Consider the following 18,780-nt stretch of genomic DNA (forward strand, 5'->3'; position numbering starts at 1 on the left):
ACACATACATACTTAACATACACACATTAAATTAGAAATCTTTGCTCTTAGTTTCTTCACCTCCTCTGACTTTCCCTGGCCAGGGCTGGACCTGCAGAGAAGGTCAGGAATTCATAAAATCAGCTTTTGCTTGGCCATCGAGGAACGGAGCTGTAGAGTCCCTTCTGCCCAAGACCCTGGGTATTGTCGCATCTTCTGCCACAGGCTCACTTCTTCCCCAGCCGAGTCCATCCAGTCCACCATTTCCCCATTACTGATCCCTGAGGAGAAATATCAGAGGATGCTAAACAGGGGCTCCACCCTTCAGCCCACCAAGAAAGACAAGTTCTACAGTAAGGGTAGCAGCCTCATAATATGCAATGTGCAATGAAGAAAGACTGGTGGAGACAGCAACCTGGGAGATATTTTCGGCTGATCCTGTATAGATATTCCTGTGCCCCTGAGACTATCCAGAGACTTCAGGTTGATGAGGCAGACCTCCAAAATGCACACTGTAACTTGTTGTTGTTGTTGTTATGTGCCGTGGAGTCGGTTCCGACTCATAGCGACCCTATACAGGGTTTCCGAGGCTGTAAATCTTTACGGGAGCAGAAAGCCTCATCTTTCTCCCGCAGAACAGCTGGTAGTTTCGAACTGCTGACCTTGCGGTTTGCAGTCCGATTCGTAACCACTACGCTACACTGTAACTAGAGTCCTCTTATTCTGAGGCTGTTACAGAGCTCTAGTGCTTGACATCTCATGCCAGAGCTACTGTCCTTTTATCATTGCCAGGTTTACTTTAAAAATGCTTTAAAATATACGAGCACATTTTGATCTAGTTGTAGACCCTGAGGCCAGAAGTTAGAATTGTATTAGGCCTCATTCATATCCATCCATGCATGCATTCATTCAGCAAACATTGAATGCCTACTATGTGCCAGTTACTATACTAGGCTCTGGAGATATGGTGGTGAAGAAAGCAGAACCAGTTCCCATCTTCATGTACTTTACATTTAAAAAGAGACAAAATGACAATAGTCATTTTGAAACAAACATGGTGACATGTAATACCTGGATCAGGGTCTATCTTAGATGGAGTAACATGATGACCACCCTGAGGTGAAAACATATCTTTTGTCAAGTTGTCAAGACCTAACCCGTGTCAAGACTCAAGAACTGAAGGCTACAAGCCTTTCTAGACAGTGGGAACAATAATTGCAAAGGTTCTGAAGTAGGAATGAGTTTGGTGTATTTGTGGAGCATAAAGAAGGTCACTGTGGTTGGAACATAGTAAACAGGTGGCAAGGTAATCCAGGATGAATCATAAAGACACAAAAAGTGTCCTTGAGACATGGTAATATGGAGTCTATTGGTGGCTATGACATGAGCTATTCCTCAATGGCATGGTGGGACAGGAGCCAGATGGCAGTGGATTGAGGACTAAAGGAGAGGTTAGAAAAGTAAAGATGACAATTATTTTAAAGACATTAGAGGGGAAATGTGGGGCCAATGGAGGGTTTGTTATTATTTGTTAAGATTGGAAATAGAGAGATACATGGAATATAGGAAGATATGAGAGATAGGAGATAATTCCTGAAGTGAGGTCATTGAAAAGGTGAAAATACGATTCAGAGCACATGGAGAGAGTGTGGCCTATGTAGTAAGGAAGATGGAAATCATAGGTACGTTGATAGGGTTGTGGCTTTTGAGGGGTATTGGGGGAGAGACGGGAAGATGATGGAATTCTTGGCAATCAGAATATGAAATTGATACACATAATAGTATAGAGCTCAGCCTCCCCTATGTCTGGCACATTGTAGGCACTCAATAAATATTTGTTGAATGATAACTGAAAAGAAAGAAGACAGCTCTAGTCATAGAGGGGCTTTCTGGTGGAAAGGGTATAGTAATTGTGAAATATATAAGAGGCCTTAAGTCAAAATGGGGAAGAGGCTCTCACCAGTGCCAACACCCAGCCTGACCCCTCCCAGGAAGTCATTGCTGGACAGGGGCTCCCGGTCCCACACAGTCAGTTCCAGGCACAAGTGTTGTAGATCTTCTAGCCGTACACCATTGTAGACAAATGTATGGTTGTAGTGGGGATTCAGAGTCTTCTTCATCACAGGAGTTTTACGCTTACTGGCCTTGTTCCTCATGGGAAGTAGGTATCTGGCAGAGGGTAGGGAGTAATCAACAAGCCACTCAAAGCTGGCATTATCTGTCTTAGTTCCCCTTGCCCCTACCACAGGCCTAGCCCAGGAAGGTGAATAAACACTCTGATCCTAATACACACACCCCTCCTTTGAATCTGCTGAAGCAGAGTTCCTGCCACCTCCACTAAGTCATTCACCTGATTCAATTCCTTTAACCTGGAGAGATAATTAATATAATTTTATTAGTGAGCTGTTGCCTATGCTCCAGCCAAAATGGGTTTTAAATATTTGGTTCCATTTCTAATGGCCAAGGTCCTGTTTAAATACAACCAATAGTAATAACTGTAATCTTAGCCAAACATAATTTGCTATAGAACTTAAATCAGTGGGATGATTTCTGTTTTGTGGAAAGCTAGCATTGCTTTAAAATGGTAGGGAATGAAGCCTTGAGTTCTCAAATCTGGGCAGTCAGGGGACATAGATTTTTATCCAGATTAATTAGCAATATAAGTCTATTCCAAAGGAAAAATCTGTCCACTGCCCTCCTCTGTGGAAACCAACATGACAGTCCAGTCCAAAGTGAGCCTAGTCCAGTGCAAAGGTGGTGGAGGAAGTTTTGCCAGTACCTAATTTCAGGAACAAAGGTGGCTTCTGGGAATGGTAGGATACACAAGGATGAGGATGGTTAAATTCTACTCCTTTCTTAGCTCTTTTGTCCTGAAACTCATGAGTTTGGTGTTAGTCGAGGGACTCACCCTTTGACAAAGCTGTCTGAAGTCCCTCCTGATTTGGCAGCTGTGAGGTTCTTGGCTTCTTTGATCCACACTTGGAGCTCTCCCCCTTCCCCACCTTTACCTGCAAGGGATGTCAGTCATAGCAAGTGAGCCCTGCACCTCCAGATTTATTCTGAGCTTGATCTACATAGCACTTCCCTTCCTTTCTCTTGTAGGCAGCAAACTCCATGACAACTGAAACCATATCTCACTTGTATTCTCAATAACTAACACAGTGCCTAGCAGTAAGTAACAGGTACCCAATTAATAACAACAATAAACACTTATTGAACAGTGGCTTTGTGTCAGATACTATGCTAAGCACTGAATTCTCAGAACAGCCCTGTGGGGGAAGGTACTATTTCTTCATGCAATTCTCAAACAACCTTGTGTGGTAATAATATTATTGTCCTAATCTAGACAGCACTTAACAACAACAACAATGCTATAGATGAGCAAACTGAAGTTTAGAGCAATAAAGTCACCCAATATTTGCTGAATTATTTTAAAAGAGGGAATGCCTCCACTTGTGTTCTGGATTCCATTCCCATGCCATAATTTCAACCCACAACTCCTGATTGTAGTATTTCTTCCTCTACTGGTTCTTTCCCCTCAGTCTAAATATATGCTAATTTCACCTCTTCTTCTTCTTTTTTTTTTTTAAAGTCCCTTTAAAGGAAAGCCTCCCTTCAACCTTATCTCCTCTTCAAGCTATTCTCCATGTCTCTCTTTTCCTTCACCACCAAGCATCCTGAAAAAAAAAAAAAAAAAAGACCACACTCACCACCTCTATTCTCTGCCTTATTCACTCAGCCTGGTTCCTAGTGTAACCTGGTGTCTACTTCCACTAATTCACAGAAAATGAGCTGCTCCTTCTCAGTCTGCATCTAGTCTGACTTCCCTGTAGTATTTCAATATTGTTGACACCCAGGCCCTTTCTTCTGGAAGCTCTCTCACTGGCTTCTCTTCCTGTCATCATTCTTTAAATGCTACTGTTCCTTATAGCTCTAACCTTACCTTTCTTCTCTAGTCATTCTACACACCCTTCCTAGGTATTTCACTAGAATCCCAAATCCTCTGCATTAGACCTTGCTAAAGGTTTGTTTTATTTTTTAAAGAAACTCTTTGGCTTTCCATTGCTAACAGATCAAGTTAAACTCCTTACCGTTAACATTCAAACCGCTTTTCAATTGGGTTTCAGTCTCAGCTCCAATTCCAGTCACACTCTCAAGTATAAGTACATAACTCCAGCACCACTGAAGGGATTCACTCCCCCCAGATTCAGAATACATCTTTAACATGCCCTTCTAAAGCCTCTATCAGGCTATCCCCTCCTCCTCCTGAAAATGCCCTTCCATCCTTAATTTCTGCTGTCAAATCTTAACCAAGGTGCAATTTCAATAAGACTTCCTCCTTAAACCTCTCTCAAATGCCACTAGACAGAATTCATTACTTCTGTATCCATGTTCCCTTAGCACATGTGTGTCTTCCTTGCTAACTTAAGTTCCTCAGAAAGGGCAAATATTGTGTCTTATTTATCTATACATCCACAGCCACTAACATAATGCCTAGCAGGTTGATGGACTCTTTCCTGCCTTCAGTTTCCCATCCCTCAATTTACCATCCCTTTCAATCATCCCTGCTTATGCCCAAAGTATCTGTTCTCATCTGTCTTCTGAGTAACTTGTCATACCCAGACCCAAACCAAATCTATTTAATGTCCAAAAAAAAAAGTAATACAAATCCTGCCAATTCTTTGATATTCTCACTGATAAAAGGCTGAAAAGGCTTAATAAAAGGCATCTTCCCTAGAAGATCCAGAGCACATCTCAGTCCAGTCTCTCCAATATCAGCACTAATATCAGTTAGATTTTGTGAAGACTAAGAACTGAATATGGACCCCAAGGAAAACTCACTCTTTTTCCGGTCACCTCCAATGGGGAGTTTAGAGGCTGGGATGTATTTCAATGAAACCACCAACTCCCCTTTGTGTGATGGCAAGCCAGTCAGGGACTCGGCACTGATCTGAAACACAGGGAAATCCACCAGGTCAAGCTGGGCTTCTCGGGAATTGTTGGAACCTCTGTTTGAAGAGATTCTAAAGTTAACCTCAAGAACAACCTCAAAGTATAAGAGGATCCTTCAACCCACTGGACACAATCCAGAGTCCTTAGACCATGGCAGCCATGGTTTCAAAGGCAGTTCCTTTAGGAAGAGATGCAGAAGAACCACCACAGAATCTACTTCCATATCCACTATTTATACTACTTTGGGGCTACAGTTTTATTAGCTCCCAAATACTCTCTAAAGTCTTCAAGCAAGGTTGCCACACAAACCCACAAAGGACACCATGATGAAGAATCTTGTTTCCAGCATTGTTAGTAAAAGCCAATCAATATAGGAATATAGGAAATGTCAATCAATGTAAGAAGAGTTAAATCAGCCACTTTTTGGAAACCCTATATAGGGTTGCTATGCATTGGAACCAACTTGATGACACTTAACAACATTCATTGCATTCTTTTGGACTGCAAACCTAAAGGTCGGTAGTTCGAGCCTGCCAACCACTCTGTGGGATAAAGGCGAGGGGCTTTCTGTTCACTCAAAGATTAAAAAGCCTCGGAAACCCTATACAGGGTCACTGAGTCAGAACCGACTCCATGGCTCTTAACAACAACAACATACTATATGATACTATATGATACTATATAGAGTACCTCCTCCCCCACAAAAGGAAAAAACCTAGAAGGATACAGACCAATTTAACACTTGTTCCCTCTAGAGAAGGAAGTGAAAAGGGTAAAGGAAAGAGGGCTCTTACTTTTTGACTCTATATACATATCTGGGGTCCTCTGAAAAATGAGAATGTCATGTATTACTTGAATGATTTTTAAAGATGAAAAGTATATTCAAAAGAGGGCTTGCAAAGAGTTGAGGGCTAGGTGGAACTCTGGTAAAAAAAAAATTACATAGCCCACAACTGAAAAGTTTACAATTTATTTTATTTTATTTTCCTTTAATACTTATTTCTACCACTCAGCTCTAAGTGCCACAAGGACAGGAACTGAGCCTATTTTGGTTCATCCTAGTATGCCCAACACTTAGAAAACTACCTGGCACATAGTACTGAACTAATACATGAATGAATAACTAAATACCTGGAATATGCAACAAGTAACCTAACATCTTTGGCTTTGGGTGGCAGAAATGGCTCCACTGGTTTTCTCTGCAGGACTCTGCTCTTTAATTTTTGGTATCGAGAGCACGAGCTGGTGCAGACTAGAAGTACCCTTTCACTTACCTGTGCCCATTGGAGCTACTCACCACAGAGTTTCTCAGTGCTAAAAAGGCATAAATCCCATAGGTTTGGGAAAATGTACCACATACCTGGATGCACATGGTTTAGTATATGGGGTAAATAGGAAATAATAGAGAGGTGAATGCTAGGCAGAGAAAACTGAATGGGGAAAAGTGAATTACAGAGAGAAAGAGAAAATGAAAGAAATGTAAGTTCCAATCTATTTTTCTTCTACATTGTTTTAGTTTTGAACCATGTACAGGTAATTCTTTCAATCATAATTTTTAAAAACCACAACAGTACAAAAGAGCATACAGAGAAAACTAAATCTTCATTCTACCTCAGTCCCTCTTCTTAGACGCTGCCACCATAACTAGTTTCTTGCATATCTTTGAAAGGCCAAAGGTGTTACTAGTACATATACCATGTGCTACTTTTACCACTGAAAATGCTAGTGTACAAAAACATTCTTAAAGAAGAACTTTGCTGTTGCACTGCAAAGTTCTGGTAATCAAAAAGTTGCTGGCCAAGTTCTAACTCTATTTTAGTACTTTCCTCTTCACCAGAATGACAGGAATCTATTGTATGTCTGTTGTCTCTCAGGCAATATCATGCCACTCTACCACACTCTCACCTGAGATTCCACCTTCAAAGTAAAATTTTCGCTGGCCTGTGTGACTAAAAGTACAGAAAACAGCAACTGGAGCTCAATGAATGGGTTTACTTCTCACTTTTTTAGTGAGATGCTTAGTTTGGTAAAGAAGTGCTCATGAAGATACACCCACAGATTAGCTTAAAGAAGAGGTACAAACATTCTGGAATGTTAGGAGGCAAAGCTTAGCACACACAGGAAAAACTTTTCACAGAACAACTATGGTTTCATGCTTTGCTTGGCTTACACAGAAGTGATTACTCAAACTTGGCATACAAATGGATCAAAAATTATTGTCAAACTTAGAAATGACAGCAGGGTGCGCCAAAATGCTACAGAAGGCTACATTCAAAGCAGTTACCAACAACTACCAGCTGAGGCCACTGCAGACAATTCTACCTCAGATATAAGGAATAGTTAACACAGACTACCTTTCCATGTAAAGGGAGGCAATGATCCAGTTTCTTATCAAGCTTCCAGGAATCCATTTGGATCTCTGCCTCTCCAAGGAATGTGTTTCTGCCAAAACGACCATGATGCCAAACTGAGAATTGCAAGGTCCTCTGGGCCAGGAGAGATTCTGGGATCTCATACTGTGAAGGAAAAGATGATTGATTAGTTACTGGTAATTCTTCAGAAGAGATGAGTATTCCAAAACCTGATCAACCATAACCAAAATTCATAGTCCCGATTACCAAATTATTTTAATCCCTAGGCACTTTGGGTTTCCATACTCAAAACCTTAACTTCCCCATTTCACCAAAACCTACCATATTCTGAGATTTGTTATTGTTAAGTGCCATCCAGTTCATTCTGGCCCATAGCAACCTTATATAGGGTTTCTGAGGAGCGACTGGAGTTTGAACTACCAACCTTTTGGTTCAAACCAACCTTGTAGTAGAGTGCTTATCCTAAAGCACCACACCAGGACGCCATTCTATGTGAGGACCTGGAAAATTATTTTTTTTTTTCTGAAAGGAGCCCTAGTGGTGCAGTGGGTTAAGCTTTGGGTTGTTAACTGCAAGATCAGCAATTCAAACCCACTAGAAGCTCCACAGGAGAAAGATGAGATTGCTTCCATAAAGATTTTGCCTCGGAAACCCTATGGAGCAGTTCTACTCTGACCTATACGGTCACTATGAGTCTGAATTGACTCGATGACAGTGAGTGAGTCGGTGAGGACACATTGGAATATCCAAAAAGAATTGCAAAGGACACGACCTATCCCAAATGACTTTTTAAAATGAGATTTATAGTCAAATGAATCTCCAGTTTCACAGCAATCCAAGAAAGCCATATTACCTTTGTTTTCTGCTCCTCTAGGAATTCAGAATGTAAGCAGATGCCCACAGTGTATTCTTAGACATAGACTGACACTGAAACCCATATCAACTAGCCATGTTGCAGAGGAACACCTAAAGCTTAGGAAATAAGACAGACCAAGTTCTCCTACCCTCAAGGTCTAGATCAGGGGTAGAGAAACCATTTGGTCTGGCCCTGCCAAGGCAACCGCAGTTGCAGCCATCACATTCAGGGTGAGTTAATTAAATATTTGACCAAATATAGTCAACTCAGTTTTAAGTTGATATTTTGTAAGGCCCCTGAATGATGTTACAAATTTTGGCAGAAAAAAGGTTTCCCACCCCTCCAGTCTAGATACTTACCCTGAGGATTTCATCATACAAGGGACTGATGGTGTCCCGCTTGATGCTGGTTTTTCTTTTTCCTTGACGGGACTTGTCAGGCAGAAGATAAGTCTTCACATATCTGGAAACCAGACAGAACATGAATTTGCTGTCTTTTCTCAAATCCTTTCTTAACTTTCCTGCTCTCTGTATGTATATACCATGGAGAAATGAAAATGTCACTTCAAGCCTTCTTAGACATACTCTTCTTGCTTTTCCCCAATCATGGTCCCTTTTCTATATTTCCCCTGTTGTTAAGTGTCATCGAGTTGGTTCTGACTCATAGCAAACCTTGTATAGGGTTTCTTTGTGGGTTTTAACTGCCAACCTTGTGGTTCACAGTCCAGTGCTGATCCTACAGTGCCACACTAGGAGTCCTTATCTTCCCTAACCACTCTCAATCATATTCCCTGACCCCCTCAAAAGGAACAAACTCAGTTCAAGAGTTTCCAGACAGACACCAAAGTCTGATCTCTCATCTCAGATCATCCATCAGGTTTCAAAAGTACTCACGGGTTAGAGCGCTTCTTGGCTTCATCAGCATAGGCCAGCTGGTAACACTCTTTCACATGGATGACCAGAGTCTGTGTTTGCTGTTCATACTTCAAGGAAAAAGCAATCTTGCCCGTCACAAAGATGTTTCCGAAATCACCAGCTTCACTATAGATGCTCATCATGCTGCCGATGGTACTCTGAAGATAAAGTACCCACAGACATCTACGGAAACCATACTCCCCCTATGACAAGCCAGTACTGCCAACAGCCAGAATATAAGAGACAGCAAGTGCAAAGTTGCACACTCACAGCATTTAGGGCAATTAATCTGTGTGTGATTCATCTAGAGAAGTGGTGGGGGACATCTGGTCCACAGGTCGTATAAGGCCATGAAATCACGTGGTCAGGCCCTGCCAAGGCAACCTGAGGCCGGATTCAGAATTCAATAAATTTAGTAACATAAATTTATATTAAGTGATGTAATAAATATCCAAATGGCCCTTGGCAGAAAAAAGGTTTCCCACCCGATCTTGACTCTTAGCTTCTCTTTCTCACCTCTTTTTACGTTATTTTGTTACATTTCACCTAACACAGAAGGTGAGCAAAGGTATGGTGAAACTAAGCCCATTTTTGGTGTATGTTCTATATGCTAAATAGTTGCCTAAAAGGGAGTTGTTACTAATTAAAATAAGTTGCTTTAATCTATAGATTTGTGTTATCCACCTTCTTCTAATCAAGACCTATAGAAAGAAGAGATTAGGCCAGAACTGGGGGGAGGAGGGAAGCGATGGCCCAACCTCAGATGTGAAAAGGTATCTTCTTCTCCCCTGTGTTCTCTTCCTTTGTGTTGAGTGTGAACAAATTTTTGTCATTCTTGTTCCTGACTCTGTTTCTCACCAAATATCAATCTTCATACTAATGATAGAACCAGACTTTGATTCCTAAATGCTCTTTTTACTTTATAATTCTGATTGGTATTGTTGATCTTTAATCATACCCTGATTTCAGTTAACACTGCCAGAGCCCTTCTCAGGACATATACTGCCCTTTAATGTGAGAATTTGGAGTGGGCTGTAATGAAAAAATCTGATGCTGCTTACTTCATGTTCTGAGTACCTCTTAAGGGGAGAAGTTCTAGGTACTATCCATCAAGCTGTGATGAAGAATGCATTTAGCCTGAATTACCTAAGAATTTCCAGGTCTAAGGCTCTGGAATTACCTACATGTGCACTAAGCAATTGTGGTCTCATTTGAGAATAGAAACAACAAGTGAATCTTACTTACATGGAAAGGGTGACTTAGATGATTTCTCTAGATCCTGGCTCTGCTCTAGGAAGGTACTTTTCTTCCTTCCTGGCACCCCAGCATGTCTATAATCAAAGAACTAATAGTGCTTACCATGGAAGAGCCACTTTGCATGCTGCTTCTGGCTAGCTTCTGACGATGTAGCTTCACCAGGTGGTCAATGTCTTCTTCCTCTTCTTCTTCCTCTTCCTCTTCCTGGAACAATAAATACAGAATCAGAGTTCAGAAAAATGAGAATAGATTCCTGTAGTTGGAACCATAATTGTTGCCAAGTTCTGAGATGTCAAATGTACATGAACACATATACCCTTATCTTTATATGCCTCCCCATTTCAAGATTCCACACTATATTCTAACAATCTTCCTCAAATATCAAATCTCAAAAGCATATGTGATGCTTTTTTTTTTTTTAGAATTTGTAACTCTCCCATTTGACTGCCCTAACCCAGGCATTCCTGTAAATTTTAATTAGAATAACTTTTACTTGAGCCCCCAAACCACATGTTCAGCCATATACTAGAATACCAAAGACATGGGGAAGGTAGTCTTTTTCTTTAAGCAAATCAGGAACTAGATTTGCTTTTGAAATTTTGGGTGAATCAGGAGCCATGTTGTTTTTTCCTAAAGAATTAAACAGTTTAATGAAGAGTATTGGGTACTAAAGTCAACTCTGGTGGTGGTGGTTGTGTGCCATAGAGTCGGTTCCGACTCATAGCAACCCTGTATGGGGTCTCTGAGGCTGTAAATCTTTATGGGAGCAGATAACCTCATCTTTCTCCCATAGAGCGACTGGTAGATTTGAACTGCTGATTATGTGGTTAGCAGCCCAACTCATAACCCACTATACTACCAGGAGTCAACTCTAGATAAATAAAATGTCATATAGTGACCAAGTGAAATATAAGGGCACTTACCATATCTACACTGAGGCCTGGGACAGATTTACTTCTGTCTCCCAAGGAGCCACTTGTGTGCCCCACATCTTCTGGACGAAGATCTATCACAGATTTAGTGTACTCTGAGTGGAAAACCAGAAAGTCAAGTCAAAAAAGACCCACTCTTCTTCCTACCAAGAGTTCATCCATCAAGGGTATTCATAACTTTAATCCCAAAATACCATGAAAGGAAATCAGCTACCTGAAGGCCTCAGGATTTTTCTGGTGTTCTTCTTGAATATCATTTCACCCTCGTCCACAGATACCACATTTTGACCACCAGGCTGAGTTTCCTAGGAAGGAATTATTGTTGTAAGTTGCTGTTGAACTAATACCAACTCATGTGTGTAGAATAGAAGTACTCCATAGGGTTTTCAAAGTTATGACCTTTTGGAAGCAGATCATTAGCCCTGACTTTCAAGGTGCCTTTAGGTAGATTTGAACCACAAACCTCTTGGCTTGCTGTCCTGTGATTAACCATGTGCACCACTCAGGAACTCCTTAGGAAAAAATAGAGACACGGGAAGGGGAAAGGGTGGTTGGGTGGGTGAGCAGAATAAGGAAGAATAAGACTTAGATTGTAACATAAGTATGAATCAAACTTAAAGATGAAATGTTTTGGAGTAAGCATAAAACCTATTTTCCCACATTTCAACTAAAATCTTAGAACATGCTCCCAAGTGACTTTGAACTGAAATGTGTTTAGATGAATTTCCAATTTAAATTATTTCTGATAAAAACAGGAAGGATGGGAAAGAGAAAGAGAAAGATATGTCAGTAATCTAAAGCTTACCATGTCTACTTGAGATTTGGGGGCAGACATTTTCTTCCATTCTGGAAAGAGGCCAGATTTATCCAGAGAGTCTCTCCTGATGGTAAATACAGAAGTTATAGTTTATCACCTCATCCCCATCCCCTTCCATCCAGGAACCAAACTTCTATGGAAGAAGAGCTACTGGCTTAAGGTCATTGTAGTAACCAAATCAGAAAGTACACTTCACATCTGATTTATCTTGAGGGATACAGACGATATATAACTTCATAAATACATACACTCACACCTCCATTCCTTAGGGACAGTAGTAGTCAATCGAGCTGGGCTAGGAAGAGCCCTTTAAAGCACAGCAGCAGCCTGTGGAAGTTAACATACAAGCAGCTGTGCTCAGAGTCAAACTAGTAGAAATGCTACTGAAAGACTTCTGGTGAGTTCAGAGCAAATACCTCATCTCCAAATTCCTGAGGACAGAAATCAGGCATACCAAAGGCACAGAAGATCTTGATGGTAATGAAAAAAATTGGAACTCTGGGCTGAGTGGAGGTATGGGGAATCTTACCTGGAGGTGCTATCAGAGTCAGCTGTATAGCTATCCAAGCTCTCACTCTCAGCCTCACGCATGCTCTTTCCACTTTTTAGCTTTGGTACTTCAAATGGCACACTAGAATAAAAGTCAAGAGTTAATTAAATATTTAAAGGAAGTTGGGCTCTCCTGCCTCTATGCAAGCCTTCTTCCAACCTATATGCAATTGTAGCCTGAGTGACCTTTCTAAAATGAGTATTGTTTTTAAGTGCCATTGAGTTGTTTCCAATTCATAGCAACCCTGTAATAGGGTTTCTAAGGAGTGGCTGGTGAGCTTGAAATGCCGGCCTTGCAGTTCAAACCGACCTTGCAGTCTAAGCACATTAATTCACAGTGCCACATCAGGTGATCCAAAATGAGTATATGTGCTTTTAAAATCCTTCAGTGGTTCCCCATTGCTTTTAGGATTGAGTTCAAACACTTTAGCATGGCAAGAAAGGCCTTATGATTTGACCCCTGCATATCTCTCCAGCCTCATCTTCCACCTTTTACCTCTCCTCACTTTACATTCCAGAACAATGGTGTTGTTTCCCTGAGTATCCAAAATCCTCCGGTTCTCATTTTTCTCTGTCTGTATATTCTTCTTACAACATCCACTTTTCTTTACCTATTTAATTTAATCTGCTTCTTCTTCAGCTCTCCCCTTATATGTTAAATCTTCCAAATTTATTTGACTACACTCCTATTTTAGGTCTGGTTTAGTAACTTTCCTATGTACTCCCAAAGCACCTGTATTTCCTAGTTGCTGTCTTCATATATGAGTCTTATTTAATGGCCTTCTCCTCAATTAGAGTACATTCCACGAAACAGGGACCATGTATCTTGTTCACTGCTATGCTCCCAGTGCCTAGCAGAGAAACTCACATAAAATAAACAATCAAATATCAGTTAACTGAATTCTTGAACAAATGCCTTAAATGAAGCTTAATATCTTGTTGTTCGGTGCCGTCGAGTCAGTACTGACTCATAGCAACCTTATACACAACAGAACAAAATACTGCCAGTCCTGTGCCAACCTCACAATCATTGCTACCCTTGAGCCCATTGTTGCTGACACTGTGCCAATCCATCTCATTGGGGTCTTCCTCTTTTTCACTGACCCTCCACTTTACTAAGGATTGATCCCTCATTATAATATGTCTGAAGTATGAGAGACAAAGTCTGGCCATCCTGGCTTCTAAGGAGCATTCTGGCTGTACTTCTTCCAACACAGATTTGTTTGTTCTTTTGACAGTCCATGGTACTTTTAATATTCTCCTCCAAAACCATAATTGAATGCATCAATTTTTCTATGCTCTTCCTTATTCACTGTCCAACTTTAACGTACATATGAAGTTATTGAAAATACCATGGTTTAGACCAGTTCTCAAACTGACATCTTTGCTATTCAACACTTTAAAGAGATCTTGTACAACAGATTTGCCTAATATAATACATCATTTGATTTCTTGAATGCTGCTTCCATGAGTGTTGATGGTTGATCTGGTCAAAGTGAAGTCCTTGACAACTTCAATCTTTTCGCCATTTATATGGATATTATTTATTGGTCCAGTGGTGAGGAGTTCTGTTTTCTTTACATTGACGTACAACCCATACTGAAAGCTGTGGTCTTTCATCTTCATCAGTAAGTATTTTAAGTCCTCTTCACTTTCAGCAAGCAAAATTGTAACATCTGCATATCACAGGCTGTTAATGAGTCTTTCTCCAACCCTAATGCCACATTTTTTCTTCATATAATTCATCTTCTTGAATTATTTACTCAACATACAGCATATATATATATATATATATATATATATATATATATACTATTATAGATATACATACATACGTATATATTAAACGGTATGTTGTTTTTGGTTTTTGAGGTAATACTGTGTTTTTGGTGAAAGTTTACAAAGCAGATTAGATTTCTATTTTACTAATTTCTACACACATTGTTCAGTGACATTGGCTACATTCTTCACAATGCATAAATATTCTCCTTCTCATTCTGCATGTTCCCCTATGTAATCTAGTTTCCCTGACCCCATACCTTCTCATCTTTTTTTTTTCTCTAAAGCAATTGTTGACCATGATACCTTGTGAAAAATAGAACTAATGTTGTTGAACAATTTATGTAGAAATTGTCAAGTGAGAACCTTAGTTGCTATATAAACTTTCACCCCAAACACAATATTATTATTTTTTAAATATCTGCATGGCAACTAGGTTCAATGTAGATGTTCAGTAAATATTTGTAGAATAAATATTTAAAAATAAAGTAACTGTTGACAATTTGGCTTTATATAGATGATTTTTATAAGAACACAGTACTCATGGGTGACATTCTTTCTCTGGTAAGCCAATGTGTTATACAGTTAAAAGGTGACCTCAAGGTTGTGGTTCAATGTTTAAAGAGTACCTTTTGGCAATAGTCTTGGGAATTCCTTTAGTTTCAACCAGTCCAGTAATTCAGGATTTTTTAAGAATTAGAAGTTCTGTTCCACATTGTTCTGCCTTTCTACCAGGATCCATCTATTGTGGTCCTGATCAGAATAGTCAGTAGCATTAACTAGGCACCATCTAGCTCTGGTCTTGGGATAGATGAAGCCATGGTTCATGTAGACAATTCTGAATATGGTGGAGTAAGTAAACAGGTTACCCAGACCCTCTAAAACAAAGACATGATACTGATAATCCTGGTACCACGAGCTTCGGAGGAAAGGATAGAGAAGTGAACCAAATACCAACTGGAAGAAAAAGCTAAACAAAAATGAACAAGGAGACAAACGGAATGATGAATTGTCAGCTGGTCTGACACTGCATAGTTATTTTGAACTTTTGCAAGTGGCATTTTGATAGGGACAGCGGCCTGATAATATGTTCCATGCAAGTGCCCACACCAGTGTTTGGCGACCAGAAAGGTGTAATCACCCCTTGATCTGTGACCAGAAGTGTAGCCACTTCCCTATCCTCCCCACATCCCCATCAGAGGTTCACTTCTTTGGGCCAGCAAAACTTACAGTGCCAGGTGGGCCCCTATTCCCAGTCACCCCTGAGTTGCATAAGCTTCTTTGAGGACTAGCTGTCCTTTTAGTCTGTAGGAGACTATCTACTGGCTCAGAAGCTCTCTGAGCCAGTAGATAGTCCTTACAAGATCAGGTACCCTGCCCCCAGTCACCTTCTAGGCAACAGGGACTCTGTCCAGGACCGGGTACCCACTCCCCTGTGACCTTAGTGGTCACCAGAGCACAATAACCTGTACTGGATACCCTGTCACTGCAGCCTCCTCAGCCGATAGGAACATCTCCCAGGTGCCCTGCCTCCTCCGGTTTTCTCCTTTTTCCTCCCCTCCCCCTTCCATTTCTTTCTCCTCCCTTGTTTTTGTTTTCTTTCCCTGTTTTCTTTTTTTCTTTATTTGCTTCTGTCCCCTGAGACCAGTCTTGTTGGCTCTTATTTCTTGTGGATAGATATCAAGTAGAGGGGATTGATGGGTCATACAGTATTTCTATTTCCAACTTTTTTGAAAAAGTGCCATACCATTTTCTACAGTGTCTGCATCATTTTACTGTTCCACCAGGAATATAGGAGGGTCCCAGTCTCTCCACAAACTTGCCAGGATTTCTTGTTTTCTGTGTTTTTAAAAAAATTTTGCTATTAATGCTTGAGTGGGATGAAATCTTGTTGTTTTGATTTGCATCTCTCAAAATTACCAGCTGTTCCGCAGGAGAAAAATGAGGCTTTCTGTTCTCCTTAAAGATTTACAGCCTCGGAAACCCTGTACAGGGTCGCTATGAGTCGGAACCGACTCCACAGCATACCACCATCACCATCGCCATCAATGATTAACGATCACATTGTTTCATATGTTTGTTGACCACCTGAATGTCTTCTTTGGTGACGTGTCTGTTCATGTCCTCCACCCATTTTTTAATTGGATTGTCTTTTTCTAGTAGAAGTGTTGTAGCTTTATATAAACATTAGAGTTTAGTCCCATATCTGTTTTGTCATTGCAAAAAAAAATTTTCATAGTCTGTGTGCTCTTGTTTTACTCTTTTGATGAAATCTTTTGATGCACATTAGTGTCTAATTTTTAGGAGGCCCCTATCTATGAATAGAAGTAGAACACTGCCAGAAAGCAACAGAAGATTGAATACTGGAAGATGATAAATAGCACCAGAATACCGTCAGATATAGGAGTCCTGGTGTGGCACTGTAGGATAAGCACCAGATTACCAGGTCAGCGGTTCAAACTCATCAGCCATTCCTCAGAAACCCTAAGCATGGTTGCTATAAATTGGAACCAACTCAATGGCACTTAACAATAACAACAGATATAGTGCTGGAAGATGAGCCCCTCAGATTGGAAGGCACTCAAAATACAAGTAGGGAAGAGCTGCCTCCTCAAAGTAGAGTTGACTGTGATGATGTGAATGGAATAGAGCTTTGTCTCTTGTTCTTTGGACAGCTATCAGGAGTGATCAATCCCTGGAGAAGGACTGATTGGCAAAGTAGAGGGTCAGCGAAAAAGAGGAAGATCCCCAACAATATGGATTGGCACAGTGGCTACAGCAATGAGCTCAAGCTTAACAGTGATTGTGTGGATGGTGCAGGAGTGGGTATTGTTTCCTTCTGTTAATACAACATAATATGTATTATGAGTTGGAATTGACTCGATGGCACCCAACATTGACAGTCATCTATTTTGTCTTCTACTCTTTGTGTTTTTTTAGTTATGTTTGACAGTGTATTTATACCATGTATTAGAGCCACTAAGTTTGTCCCTATTTTTCATTGATGATCTCTATAGTTTTAAGTTTTCCATTTCCGTCTTTAATCCACGTTGGATTTGTTTTTTTTATATGGTGTGAGATACGTGTCTTGTTTCATTTTTCTGCAAATGGATTTCCAGTTTTGCCAGCATCATTTGTTGAAGAGACCATCTCTTCCCTATTAAATGTGTTTTGGTCCCTTGTCAAAGATCAGCTGACTGTATGTATATGGATTCACTACTGGCTTCTCAATTCTGTTCCTCTGATCTATGTATCTTTCGTTGTAGCAGTACCAGGCTGTTGTGACCACTGTGGCTGTATAGTAGATTTTGAGATCAGGAAGTGCGAGGCATACAACTATGTTCTTCTTCTTAAGTAATGCTTTGCTTATCCGAGATCTCTTTTCTTTCCATACAAAGTTAATGCTTAGTTTCTTCATCTCTTTAAAGAATGACACTGGGATTTCATTATATCTATAGACTGCTTTGGGTAGTTGCTGACATTTTCACAATGTTAAGTATTCTTACTCAAGGACCTGGTATAGTCTTCCATTTTTGTAAGTCTGTTTTATTTTCTTGTAGTAGTGTTTTATAGTTTTCTTTTGTGTCTCTGGTTAGATTTATTTCTAAATATTTCATCTATTGGGTGACTGTCTTCCTGATTTTCATTTCAGAGCTGTCTTTATTAGTGTAGAAGAATCCAACTGTTTTTTTTTTTTATGTTTTATTGTGAATTATATGGTAGTTTACATGAGAGAACTTTAGTTTTACATTCATTCCATCGTATATCATCTCATTGCCATGGTTCCAATCCCCTCCATGCATCATCAACCAACCAAAGGGTATATTCTAGAAGCCCGCCCCCTACACTTCCCCCTCCCCCCCCATTTTCAGCCCACAGTCCCTTTCCCTCTCTGGATCCAAAGTCCCCACCCGCTTCATTACTCCATGTCATCGTCTCTGTCTCCATCTCAGGCATCTCTGTTTCTCTGGGTAGGGTCCCACTCTCAGCATTTCTCCATTGATGGTCCCAGATACCTCCACTCCTAGCCTGTAGAATTAATCACTCCCTTCCTTGTTACAAAACGTCTACCTTTGCATTTCCAACCCTCATAATCCATCCTGATAAGCATTCTTCACTACAGTATCACGAGTTACCCATCTGTATTTCCTTTCATCCGCCCCGCCCAGACAGATTGAATAGTACCCACTAGAGATTCTGCCTTCCTCCATGCTCCCTAACACTAGGTTCCCTTTTGAAAGCTTGTAAGCCAGTCACTTCTTGCCTTTGTAGTCCCCCCCTCCCCATTTGAGTATCCAATGTCCAAGTTGCCCATCTCTGTCCACTGTGTGTGTGTGTGGGGGGAATGATTCTTGCTGTAAGGATTTGTTCC

At 40.5% G+C, this 18,780-nt stretch overlaps 1 protein-coding gene across 1 annotated transcript in view; it reads right to left on the reverse strand.

Moving 5' to 3' along the window:
• SYTL4 (synaptotagmin-like 4) overlaps window positions 1–18,780 on the reverse strand; it is a 53,112-nt gene continuing 34,332 nt past the window's right edge. Inside the window, exons 5-16 of the mRNA XM_006869093.1 lie at window positions 12,610–12,711; window positions 12,069–12,144; window positions 11,478–11,568; window positions 11,255–11,358; window positions 10,434–10,529; window positions 9,054–9,232; window positions 8,520–8,622; window positions 7,287–7,448; window positions 4,822–4,930; window positions 2,888–2,987; window positions 1,940–2,148; window positions 1–260 (exon numbers count right to left, since the gene is read on the reverse strand). Of these exons, the coding sequence (XP_006869155.1) occupies window positions 112–260; window positions 1,940–2,148; window positions 2,888–2,987; window positions 4,822–4,930; window positions 7,287–7,448; window positions 8,520–8,622; window positions 9,054–9,232; window positions 10,434–10,529; window positions 11,255–11,358; window positions 11,478–11,568; window positions 12,069–12,144; window positions 12,610–12,711 (1,480 nt within the window). The 3' untranslated portion in view covers window positions 1–111. The remainder of the gene's footprint in view (window positions 261–1,939; window positions 2,149–2,887; window positions 2,988–4,821; window positions 4,931–7,286; window positions 7,449–8,519; window positions 8,623–9,053; window positions 9,233–10,433; window positions 10,530–11,254; window positions 11,359–11,477; window positions 11,569–12,068; window positions 12,145–12,609; window positions 12,712–18,780) is intronic.

The sequence above is a fragment of the Chrysochloris asiatica genome, unplaced genomic scaffold (genome assembly GCF_000296735.1).
Source record: "Chrysochloris asiatica unplaced genomic scaffold, ChrAsi1.0 scaffold00126, whole genome shotgun sequence".
In the NCBI taxonomy this organism is placed as follows: Eukaryota; Metazoa; Chordata; class Mammalia; order Afrosoricida; family Chrysochloridae; genus Chrysochloris; species Chrysochloris asiatica.